This window comes from Bison bison, unplaced genomic scaffold (genome assembly GCF_000754665.1).
Source record: "Bison bison bison isolate TAMUID 2011002044 unplaced genomic scaffold, Bison_UMD1.0 scf7180017864205, whole genome shotgun sequence".
In the NCBI taxonomy this organism is placed as follows: Eukaryota; Metazoa; Chordata; class Mammalia; order Artiodactyla; family Bovidae; genus Bison; species Bison bison.
The window spans coordinates 1,734,846-1,747,782 of record NW_011494777.1 but is presented as its reverse complement, the minus strand read 5'-3'; the positions used below and the strand labels follow the sequence as shown (position 1 = coordinate 1,747,782).

The following is a 12,937-nucleotide window of genomic DNA, read 5'->3' as shown; positions in this document are numbered from 1 at the left end:
CCATGAGAAGATATAGTGAGAACACAGCTGTCTGTGAACCAGGAAGCAGCCTCTCACCAGACACCACATCTCCTGGAGCCTTGATCTTGGACTCCCCAGACTACAAAACTGTGAGAAATAAATGTCTGTTGTTTAAGCCACCCGGTCCGTGGTATGTTTGTCAGAGCAGCTGGACCAGCCTAAGTCATGCCTGATCACCACAGGCGGGCCACAGAGTCAGACCAGCGAGATGCCTCTACACATCAGGGTTGCCCTGGCTCCCACAACTTTCTTGTCTTAAATCAAAGCCCCAGAGAGCGGTTTTATCCTTTTGGAATGGTTTAAGTGAGGAATCTTTTTGTTAACCTCCTTTGTAGATCTGAGCTGTTCAGCTGCCATCCAGGGGACTGGAGCAGAAGAGAAGGCAATTCTAAATCCTCTAATGACATCCTCAGCAGAAACTGTTTCCTTCCCTTGAAAATCCTGAAGTCCTTTGCCCATAAGACACATCCCAGCTTCCCCCGTCCTTCCCCCATCATTCAGTGGTATCAATCTGTGCTAATTAATGCCATGAATGCAGTCAGTGCAGGGACTCTCTAAGGTCGATACTTCACATTGTTGCTTAGTTGCTAAGTCGTGTATGACTTTCATGGACTGTAGGCTGCCAGGCTCCTCTGTATCCATGGGATTTCTTTTAGACACTCATTATTTAGGTAGTGTAGTCTGAATATTTAACGTAAAAACATGTGTGAGAATGATGTGGGGGATGGAATGAATGATCTAATAGAAGAAGGCACATAGCTTGCATGCTCTGGGTGATGGCGACCTCGCCCTGCTCTGTGTCTGGAGGTTGAGCCCTGATTCCTGTCTCCTCCTCCCCACCTTGCCCAGACTATCACCTCCACTGCAATTAAGATACTGATACCCCTGGAGAAGGGCATGGCAACCCATTCCAGTATTCTGGCCTAGAGAATCCCATGGACAGAGAAACCTGGTGGGCCAGGGCCCATAGGGTTGCAAAGAGTAGGACACGATTGAAGCAACTTGACATGCACACAGTGTTTCTAGGGGCTTCCCTGATGGCTCAGCAGGTAAAGAATCCACCTGAAATGCAGGAGACACAGAAGATGTGGGTTTGATCCCTGGGTCAGGAAGATCCTCTGGAGGAGGAAAATGGCAACACATTCTAGTATTCTTGCCTGGAGTATCCCATGAACAGAGGAGCCTGGAGGGCTACAGTCCCAAGAGTTGGCTCAAAGGGTCGGCCACAGCAGTGCACGCACTACTGAAAACAAGAAGGACACGTTTGCTTAAACTGGCAGTGAATTGAACGGCAACCAACGGCTATCTACTTAAAATGAGGAAGAGTTCTGTAAGATCAAATCCACTTTATTGGATGAATTTTCAGCAGTGCAATGCTGTTCTTTTTAATGAGAAGATTGACAAGTCTTACACGGGGAGGAAGAGATTTGACATAGGAGTTTAAGGAGATGTGTTTAGCAAAAACCAAGTTGAGCAGAATAAGTGGCTTCTTCCCCAAAGCAATAATTCCCCATCTAATCTCTTTTCACAGCTCATTAATTCCCTAAGAATCAGAAAAAGGTGTTTCCCAATTGTCCTGCCGTGGGAGAACATTGCTGGTGGATGGAAGCTGACGTCCACAGCACAGCACACAGGGGCGGCCAGGAGAGGTGGGGCTGTCTTCCTTCCTTCCTTCCAGGGAGCTCGGGAGCTTCCCTGGGGGCAGGGGTTTATGCAGGATGATGGCCCGTCTGTGTTTGGGAGGCTCTGCTCTGGGCCCCATGGTCCTTAGACTATCTATGGCCTTGAGCAACGGAATTAACATCTCTGAACCTCAGTTATCTCTTTGGCAGCAATGGGTTCCTAAGCGTTTCTCAGCAGGCTTTTGAGAATCACCCACCATCTTCCAGGCAAGGACCTAACCCACGGGCACAAAGCCGGTGCACAGTAAACGGTGTTTGCCCAAAGATGTGTTCAGGGCATATTTTTAGGTGACAGCAGGCAACTTAAGAGGGAGGGGGAGTTGTTTTAGTTTGGGGCAACTTCAATACAGAAATTTCAAGTGTCTGTGGCTTTCAATACTCAGAAGACCCAGGGCTGAGGCCTGTATGGAAGGCAGGCATGGGGCCAGAGTGTGACAGAAGGTGCTGGCTATTACTGATCACGAGCAGGAGAGCTCTCTCCAGATGGATGAGGGCTCTTTCTCCTCCGTCAAGGCCAGCTGCTGCAGCTAGGACCTCGACCAGCAGAAGGAAATGACAGGAAGTGGGCTGACTGCACAGGGAGGGTGGCGTCTGGAGGGTAGAGTCATGGGCAAAGCTTGTTCAACCTGACCTGGGAACAGGCGTCTTTGGGCAAGGCCACGGAGACCTAGCAGGTGTCAGATGGATGCTGCGAGGATGAGTGGAGGGGACTTACCTTCTTTTGAGCTCCTGGAGGCTTCACCCTTACAGGGGACGGTTCCAGAGCACACAGAAGTTGAAGCAGGAAGTTAGCTCCCAAGGCTTTAGGGTCTGACCGATGAGAATGTTCTTTGGGATTTTGGAAATGCTGAGGCTTGTGAGTAGCCACCTCGCAGCCAGCCTGGCTCACCTCTCTGTGACCCATCAGAGGTGATATGTGGGCTAAGAACCGTGTGGCTAAGGGCTGGGACTCATAGGTGGCTTGTGGGTAGATTCAGTGTTTTTAAAGTGATCCACTGAGGTTCCAACCTTCATCAGACTCTACATTGAGTGAGTTTTTGTTGATAGAAGAACTATCAGAAAATGACTTGTGGAGTGTTTCAGACTTTAGTTTGATCAGTTGGTCACCAAGAAGGATTGCCTAGGGATACAAAAGGCAGCCTTCTTGCCTTTGAATTTTCTTGAGAAACAGCAGCTAAGGTGCACAGTGGGATTGCTACCCGATTCATACCAGTGCAGGGGGCTCTGGCCCCTCTGGGGACTTTTCAAGAGGATGGTGCTGATCTCTTCTTTTCTGAGGCTCCACCATGTCTGCAGTTGGCTGAAACATGATGTGGCCTGGATTTGTGGGGGCTACCACAGAGCTAGGACACAGGGGAGTGACTCATGTGGCCACCTGGGGTTGCTAGGTGCAGGCAGGTGTGAAATAGCCCGGACCCAGCCCGGCTGCAAGGCCTGCTTCTCCTGTGGTTTTCCCATCCTTGCTAACCTGCCTCACTGAGCGCTCTAAACCTGCAGGCACTGATGGGTTTTGACGAAGGCAGCATTTAGATCTGGTGGGGTGGAGGGGAGGGAAACAAAACAGTCCTGCAGTGCAAGCCTTGGATCTGGTGGGCTGAGGATGGGCACGCACTTCACAGTTCCAGCTATAGCTCAAGACCCCAATGCATCTAATCTTAGTGTGCCAGGCTGCCCGCTCTCCTTTCCCTGGAGGACAGGATTCCAGCCCATTCCTGGTTCCCTCCACGACCTGCTTCATTACAGAGGGATGCCTGCCTGGAGTCAGGACTCAGGGCCAGCCTGTAGGAACACCCTGCTCCTCCCTGCTTCCCGGCGCCCCCTCTCCAGATCCAGCCCCTTGCCTGAGAACTGGGTCCCCTCCCCTGAGTGTGGCCGCCTGCCTCCTCTTCTTTGCAGCCCCAGCACCTGGAAAACCCAGCCTGCGATCCAAAGCCAGTCCCCCTGGCTCAGCCTTAACTTCCTACTCTTACTCCCTGGGGAGGTGCTTTGCACCCGGGGCAGAAAGAGGCTTCCCTTTCCAAAGGTCAGCCGAGAGCTCTGCCATGGTGGTGGGGAGGCCTCCACAGTTCTGTGGCTGGAACTTCTGACATCTCTCCAGGTCTAGGTCAGCTGACTGGAAGCCTGTCAGCCTCCACACACCAGATGTGCCCCATCACCATGACAGCTGCAGCGTCTGTCCGTCCTCTTCCTGCGCCTTCTGGCTGAAAGGGAAAGCCTTCTGCCATTGTTGGTTTTTTTGGCAGCACCACTTGGCCTGCAGGATTCTAGTTCCCCACCAAGAGGGATCCAGCCCTCAGCAGTGAAAGCGCAGAGTCCTAACCACTGGGCCATTAGGGAAGTCTCATGCCTTGCTGTTTTTAAGACTCTTCTCCATTCAGCGCTCTCTTAATGTTCACCCCTTCTCTGATTCTCCGCGTTTGCAAGGTGGGGATGGCACCCACCCCCCTTTTCTGGCCATCCTTCCTGCCCTCCCAGCCCAGCCACCTCATTAGACCCCCACCTGTCGGAGAGGAGACCCAGGGCAGCAGCATCAGCTCAGAGTCCCCCACCTCGGCTGGAAGGTGGCCCCAGCCCTGCAGGCACTTCTCCCTGGGCTTCACGTCCCTGGTTCACCTGGTAGCAAAGCTTGAAGTCAGCGATCTTGGTGACAGCTGGTGCCACTGCTCATTTTAAAATTCCGGTTTTGTTTGCCTTTCTCTGTGTGTCTTCCCTCCCCCTCCCTGCTTCAGCACCGACTGGCTCATCTTGCCCTCTGGCCACAGCATTCTCCCTGGATGGATCACACCACAGGCTCCGAGACTATGTGGGAAACCACAGTGAAGGTGAGAAGCACTTTGAGATTCTTGGGGCCAGATGTCCTAGCACAGGTCCAGCTGCTGGGGTTCTCTCTTTGGTGGGAGGTGCAGGCACGGTATGGCTGGGGCGGCCAGGAAGTGACCCCCGACTGAACATCACCCTAAGGAGAGCAGTGGTCTGCAGGCTACATCGGACCCGCAGAACACAGCGGGGAAAGCACACACTTCACAGGTAATGCTGAGATCCAGCGGTGAGGGCCTTAGCGCTCTGAGTGGTCACTGGTGGCAGATTTGCAAGGAATTCTATGTGACCCGAACCACTGAGGTCTGTGAGCTCCCCTGGGAACCAAGGATTGGAGCCTCCAGATTGAAGAGTCTCCCACCCTGAATCCACAACAGGCTCCACGATGGCTGGAATGAGGGGAAGGGGGCAGCAGCCTTCTCTAGGTGTCAGCCCTCGGCGGGAGGGGGCTGCCGCTTGGTCTGTGAAACCCCAAGAGGAAGGTGATCTGGGCCAGTTGGCAGAGAGAGGTGTGAGGACAGAGGTCACCTGGATGTTTCACTGTGAGACAAGCCCTCCTGGTCTGGCCCTTAGCCTGTGTGACAGAGGCCAGGGAGGAGAGACAGCACTGCCATGGGGACCAGCTGGAAGCCACCTGCTCCAGTAGATCCTGGGCTGGGAGGTGCTAAGACTCAGTTACTATTCCTCCCTACAGAGCCTTAAAGGCTCCTGGCTACCCCCACCCCCAAAACAGCACACTCAGCACATTCACACAACCCAGCCCACTCAGCCCTTCGACCCCAGCCCCGCAGCCTCTGTGCTCGTGAGAAGGGAGCACAGAGGAGAATGAGGGGAGGTCATGGGGAGAGTACCGTCCTCACGCAGAGTCCTTGGTCTCCTGGGACCCACTCAGACCCTCAGGCTCTTCCTCTCCTTCCTGCTCCGCCTCTGCACCCAGCTCTGCTCCAACGCAACCCCCTGGCAGTGGGGGGCTGGGGTGGTACTGCAGGAGCCGGCCTTCCCGCTTCATTTCTGCCAGTTCCTTGGCACAGCAGCTGGGCGTGTTGGTTTCATAGGTGTCGTGGAAGGTGTTGTAGTCCACCTCATAGAAGCCCTTTTCCAAGGTGAGGACTGGTGTGAACCGGTGGCCCCAGAGCACCTCAGTATCCATGTAGGAGCTCCGTGCTTGGCAAGTCATGCCTGGGTGCACAAAGGGCACATGTATTAGGAGTGGCCACAGCCTTCCATCCATTATCCATCCATCAGCCCATCATTCATCATCCTTCTATCCATCCATTCAACATCTTTCATCCATCTGTCCATCTGTGCATCTATCCATCATCTATCCATTCATCCAACCATCCATCCATCCATCATCTTTCATCATCCATCCATTCATCCACCCATCCATTCATTCATCACTGATCCATCAATCCACCCACCCAATTATCCACCCAATCATTCATCAAGCATATGTTGAATATCAGCTTTGCTAAGCACCATGGAGACATAAAGCTGAATAAGATACAACTCTTGCCCTAAAGAGCTCAAGGTGTGATGGAGGCAGAAAATTAGAAATTAACAATGCAAGATTGTGGAGTAGGTTCCTAGAGACGGGAGTGAATAATTCAGGAATGGACATGGTTCCTGAACATGGATTAAGTTCTAGAAGACCAAGATAAGAAAAGATGAGGAAAGTTTGAACAAAGATAAATTCAGAGTGGCTCAACCCAGAGAAGCTGACAGGCATTTAGAATACACGGGGTTGTTTGGGGTGGATCCATACGGGCAAAAGCCTACACGTGTGTACACACACCCCCCCCACGGATGTGTGCGCACACACGCACACACAGCATGGCTCCTTGGTTGGAGCATGCTCCAATGCCCCCATTCCCTGTCGGCTCAGCCCTGGCTTGCCTATGTTATTTTTAGGTGCTGCTTTCTCTCCAGAGAGGACAGCTTTGTTTATGGATGAGGACGCCTCTGTCCTCAGGGTCACAGGGAAGCAGTTTTCTGATATTTAATCTTTCGGCTGAGGAAGGTCCTGGCTTGTGCTCTTTGAAAACTGAAGGAAATGTCTGCTCAGCACCCCCTCTCCCCAGTTTAAGTGTTCTCTGGCAGGGGTCTCATGCACCCCAGACCCACAGACCGCCAGATAACCCCAGTGGACCCCACGTGCTCTTGGCTCCCGGGGTCCCGCCTGCTCCAGATGTCTCCCCTCGGTCCTTGGACAACCCCCAGCTCAGCAGAGGTGTAGAACCCGATGCTGGGCACTGACCAGTGCAGACACAAGCCAAAGATCTGCAGGCTTGAGGAATTCAGGAAACACAGCGAGACTGGACTCCGTGGGTGCTTTGGACCAAGCCCCCTGGGGTCTTCCTGCCCTTCTTCCATCCCACCTCTTAGAAGGGGGCTGTTCTATGACTGGAAACCCACCAGTGTGCCTGGCAGTCAGCTTGCAATGCATTTAGAAAGGACAGAAGCCGCTCTGGGTGGCAGGCATTGTGCTTCACATACATCCCTCCGTTTCATCATTTAACCCCTTCCCTTGTGAGCCTCTGAGGTTTGTTATCTTCATCCTGCTGGTGAGTTGAGCAACCTGCCCAAACTCACACGTGCAGGCTGCACAGAGCTGCGCCGGTCAAACCTCGGCCTGAACGCATAGCCTGTGCTTGGTTCCATGAATGTGGCAACCAAGCTCCTAAAGTGGCTGAGATCAGAGCCCATGTGGGTGGCAGTCTCCCTCTTTCCTCCCTGCAGAACTAGAGTAACCCAGGCCATGGGAAGAGAGGAGGGCAACCAGATAGGGCAGGTCAACCGAGGGACCTGACTCTGAGGAGCCACGCTGGGAGAGGTCAGTGAGTGGCAGTGACGGGCCGGCGGAGAGGAGAAGCATGGTAAGGCACTGCTTTCCTACCTTCCCCACATTCCCGAGCTGACCTTTGTGGCCTCGTAAAGGAGCTCTTTTCCAGAATCTCAGCCCATGTTCTGGTCTGACCCTGGCTCCAAGGATGGCGTGACCTGCAAGCTCCCAGCGGTGGGAGGAGAGTCCACCCCCCTGTCCTGTCCCAGGGGTTCCCCGGCTGCCACCATATGCTGCCTGGCCAGCCTGGGTCCCCGGCAGATGGTTGAGCAGCTCCCCTTGCCTGGGTCCCTGGAGCCTGTTCACACCCCAGAGGTTTTGCTCCACTCAGGAAGGTATGTCTGTGGCTGCCCCATCTGAGCTGCCCACCCAGCCCCCCGAGAGGCCAGGAAGGCTTGTTTGGCCACCTTTATGCAAGGCCCCCAACCTTATAGGGGGCAGTGTGGTGTGGCTGACAAACTCTAGATGCCTGAGTGACAGCCCCAAATACAATAGACCCTCCTGTCTGCATGAAGCAGCTTCCACATCTGTGAAACAGGGTCGAAGCCAGCCCTCCAGTGCTGTTGCCAGATTAGAAAAACATATATATTCTCAGCTCCAGTGAGTTTTCTATGAGTCATCCTTAGGGCCAGGCCAGGTGCTCAGATGCCTCTGTGAGTGAGAAAGGAGGGCAGGAAGAAGGGGGAAGCAGAGGAGGGCCCACAGTTAGTGGGGCTCCCTTGCCCAGGGAGTGTGGTGGGGATATGGGCTCCCCCAGGCCTTGGCTTCCCTGAGCCCCACACAGAGCTGGGAGGTGGGAAGTGCTCAGCTGCCATGAGTCAGTCGCTGGGCAGGGAGGTGCTGGCCGGACACGTGTGAGTGTGATGCACTGTCTTTTGCACACACCCGTGTTCACAGAGCCACTTCCACAGGGAAGCTGAGGGACAGCCTGCCCCACAGGGGCCTAAGGGTGTGGGACTTGGGAGTCTCTCCCAGAAGAGGATTCTGTGACTTTGGGACTCACCCTGTCCTTGCCTCAGGTGGCGATTCACATGTAAAGACCTGCACATCCTCCTGTAAGAAGCCTGTTCACCTTTGTTCAACTCAGTTTCTCAAAGTCATGTGCTCACAGAACCCCCTTTGGGTGACACCTTTGGGGAGGGAAGGACAGGTGGTGTAGCCTGTTGGAAACCAGGCTTTGGGTCACCTGGCTTTGGCCTGCATCCTGGTTCAGTGACTTAGGAGCGCTTACCTCTGTCTCTGTTTCTACACCTGTACCTGAAGGAAAACCATCTCACTCAATGAGTTACTGTGCACTTAGAGTCTAGACCATGCCCAGACATTGGGGGGGAGGGGGTTCAACACACATTTTGTGTGTGTGTGTGTGTGTGTGTGTGTGTGCATGCACGCTTGGTTGTGTCTGATTCTTTGCAACCCCATGGACTGTAAACCACCAGGCTCCTCTGTCCATGGGATTTTTCAGGCAAGAATACTGGAATGGGTTGCCATTTCCTTTTCCAGGGGATCTTCCCAACCCAGGGATCAAACCCACATCTCCTGCACTGGATTGGGTTCTTTGCCATGGAGCCACCAGGAAGTCCCGACACACATTATCTGCTCTCGTAATTCCATCCTGAAGATCACCATTTGGGGGGTGGGGCTGATTGAGCTGCCGCCTTCAGGCTGCACCTTCTGGAATCAGCAGGGGTCTGATCACCAGGGCTGGGGAGGGGATGGGGAGGGGCTGGGGAGGAGAAGGAGCTGGGGAGGCTCACCTGTGGCCTCCACCATCCCTTCCAGGATGACCACGACCTCAAACTCCTCCTGGGTCAACTGGGCCCGCGACATCTCCCAGAAAGGGCTCTTCTCATTGATCTCGTGACAGATGATGAGCGGGGAAACCAGGAAGAGGCGGTCGTCCCCCGTGTCGAAGCCCACGTTGATGTCGGTCTGGTTCAGGGGGATGAACTCGCCCTCCTTGGTCTGCCGGGACTTGATGAGCTTGGCGCGGATGGAGGCCTCTACAATGTGCGAGTTGCGAAGGTCGCCCACCCGGAACATGAGACAGAGCTTCTCGTCTCGAAGTGAGATGACGGCGTTGTTGGAAAACATGAGGGTCTCAGCTCTCTTCTTGGGCTGGCTGATCTTGACGAACATGCACCCCACCATGAAGGCGTTGACGATGGAGCCGAGGATGGCCTGGACCAGCAGGAGGACAATGCCCTCCGGACACTTCTCCGTGATCACCCGAAAGCCGTACCCAATGGTGGTCTCCGTCTCGATGGAGAACAGGAAGGCAGACACGAAGCCACTGAGGTTCTCTACACAAGGGATCCACTCCCGGTCCCCGACGTGGTCCAGGTCACCCCGGATGTAAGCAATGAGCCACCAGATGAACCCGAAGAACAGCCAGGTGATGGTGTAGACCATGGTGAAGACAAGCAGGTTGAAGCGCCACTTGAGGTCCACCAGGGTGGTGAAGAGGTCGCTCAGGTAGCGGTAGGTCTCCTGGACGTTGCCGTGATGGACGTTGCACTTGCCACTCTTCTCCATGTAGCGCTGCCTCGGCTTCTTGCCCTCTGACAGGAGGCGCGTGCGGTCGGTGGCAATGGGGATGTAATCTCGGGCCTGTTTGGGAATCTTCTTAGGGTCCCTGGGAGTGACCCCAATCTCCATATCCTGGTTCATGGCATTCCTAGAATCGCCAGCCATGACTGGGATGCATTGAATTTAAAAAGACATTGTCAGATGGCCAATAAGCAATGAAAAGATGCTCAACGTTGCTAATTGTTAAAGACATGCAAATCAAATCTACAAAGAGGTACTACCTAACACCAGTCAGAATGGCCATTGCCAAAAAGTCAATAGATATTAATAATAAATGCTGGAGAGGATGTGGAGAAAAGGAAACCCTTCTACAAAGCTGTTGGTGAGAATGTGAATTGCAGCCACTATGAAAAACATTATGGAGTTTCCTCAAAAAACTAAAGAAGGAGATGTCATGCGATCCAGCAATCCCACCCGTGGGCATATACCTAGACAAAACTAGAATTCGAAAAAGTACATGCACCCCTATGCTCAAAGCAGCATTATTTACAATAGGCAAGATACAGAAACAACACAAATGTCCATCAACAGATGAATAAAGAAGATGTGATACACACACACACACACGCACACACACACACGCGCGCGCGCACACACACACAGGAATATTACTCAGCCGTCAAGAGTGGAATACTCTTTTGCAGAGTGTAATACCATTTGCAGCAACGTGGATGTACCTAGAGTTTATCATACCAAGCAAAGTAAGTCATAAAGAGAATGACAAATACCATACCATATCACTTATATGTGAAATCTAAAATATGATACAAATGAACATATCTGAAACAAAACAGGGTAGTTGCCAAGGAGAGGTGGTGAGAGAGGGGTGGAGAGGGAGTTTGGGATTAGCAGATGCAAACTTATATATAGGATGGATAAACAACAAGGTCCTACTGTGTAGCACAGGGAAATATATTCAGTATCTGGTGACAAACCATAATGGAAAAGAATATATATGTATATAACTGAGTTATATAACTGAATATACATGTATATAACTGAGCTGTACAGAGGAAATTAGCACTCCATTGTAAATCAACTATACTTCAATAAAATTTTAAAAAGACATCCTCAGTGAAGTAGACTGTTCGGATTCACAGAAACCCTAAACTTCAAGGACACTCTGCCTTTGTGCGCTCAAAGGGCTCCCCTCTACTGTACACTGGACCAGTATATGTGGACCAGAGGCAGCCCGGGGAATGCTCAGGGCAGGGATCCTCTTTTCTGGATCCTATATTTGTTTTTATTCCAGGCGCCTAGTGCGGGTTCTACCATACAATGGAAGCTCAATGGTTATTTACTGAACAAATAAATGAACACATTCTAGATGCAAACTTCATGCTTACTGTTTAAAAGCTTTAAAGAAACCTGGGAGAAATTATTTTATTTTATTAATATCTATTTATTTGGCTATGCTGGGTCTTAGTTGCTTAATGCAGGATCTAGTTCCCTGACCAGGGATCGAACCTGGGTCCCTAGCTTTAGGAGCAAGGAGTCTTAGCCCCTGGACTACCAGGGAAGTCCCTGGGAGCAATTTTTCTTAAAGAGTAATTGCAACACTTTATTAAATGCCTGCTGTGTTCCATGCTGGATAGGTACAGTCACTTGTTATCACCACAACAACCTGTTGAGAGCTTGTAATCTCCGTTATAGAAACACCACTCAGGCATCAGGCTTATTTCTAAGTCTCTCTCCCTCCTTTAGAATGTGAGCTCCCCATGCCTCAGGCTCAATTTGGGGCCTGTTTTGTTCCCTGATACATGCCAAGTACCCAGAGCACAGCCTGGCACGTATTATGCACTTAAAAAGTAGTTACTGAATAAATGGATGAACAACTAAGAACTGTGAGTCCCAATAGTCCCATAGAGCGAAGGACAGGGAAGCCTGGTGTGCTTTGTGTCCATGGGGTCACAAAGAGTTGGACATGACTGAACGACTGAACAGCAAGAACAACATGAGTCCCAAACAGGATAAGTGACATCCAGGTGGAAGAGCTGATATTGGGTTCCAGCCGGTCGGGCCCAAAGCCTGTGCTCTTTCTTTTATCCCTCCCTATCTCCTTTCTTCGGAGAAGGCGATGGCAACCCACTCCAGTATTCTTGCCTGGAAAATCCCATGGACGGAGGAGTCTGGTAGGCTGCAGTCCGTGGGGTCGCTGAGGGTCGGACACGACTGAGCGACTTCACTTTCACTTTTCACTTTCACTTTTCACTTTCATGCATTGGAGAAGGAAATGGCAACCCACTCCAATGTACTTGCCTGGAGAATCCCAGGGGCAGGAGAGTCTGATGGGCTGCTCTCTATGGGGTCGCACAGAGTCGGACACGACTGAAGTGACTTAGCAGCAGCAGCATCTCCTTTCTTGTCATATGAGATCTTAGCAGCAGACAGAAAGGAAAAGGCAGCATGTGTCTGATTCACCCTGTGGTCACTCGAACCGTCTGAGCTGGAAGTCAGGCTGTCTGAGCACTTACCAATATAACAAATTGCTGTTTAGACTTGCCATTATAAATTCTGATACAGTAATTCCCTTCTCTGTGAGAAATCGAGACAGGCACGATGTTAATGCCCCAAGGCTTTCAAAAGGGTTGTAAAATATTTTTGGACTATATCTAGTGCTAAGTTGCTTCTGTCATGCCCGACTCTTTAACCCTATGCACTGTAGCCCACCAGGCTCCTCGGTCCAGGGGATTTTCCAGGCAAGAATATTGGAGTGGGTTACCACTTCCTACTCTAGGGGGTTTTCCAGACCCAGGAGTTGAACCCAGGTCTCCTGCATTGGCTAGCGGGTTCTTTACCAGTATGGTGCACTTTAAAGAAACACCTAGAATCCTGTAGAACTCCATCTACAGTTTTTCTGATATTTTGCTTGCAGACATTAAAATGCTCTAACCCAGATGGGAAGGAAATCTAAAAGAGAGGGAATATATACATATGTAGAACTGATTCACTTTGCTGTACTGCAGAAACTAACCCAGCATTGTAGAGC

General features: G+C 51.8%; 1 protein-coding gene across 1 annotated transcript; it reads right to left on the bottom strand.

Moving 5' to 3' along the window:
* Positions 1-5,376: 5,376 nt before the first annotated feature.
* KCNJ5 (potassium inwardly-rectifying channel, subfamily J, member 5) lies at positions 5,377-12,408 on the bottom strand. The gene is made up of 3 exons (XM_010844720.1): positions 12,396-12,408; positions 9,117-10,055; positions 5,377-5,699 (listed from the first exon to the last, which is right to left on the bottom strand). Exons 2-3 carry the CDS (start codon positions 10,051-10,053, stop codon positions 5,377-5,379), a joined length of 1,260 nt encoding a protein of 419 aa, XP_010843022.1. The 5' UTR covers positions 10,054-10,055; positions 12,396-12,408.
* Positions 12,409-12,937: the final 529 nt, after the last annotated feature.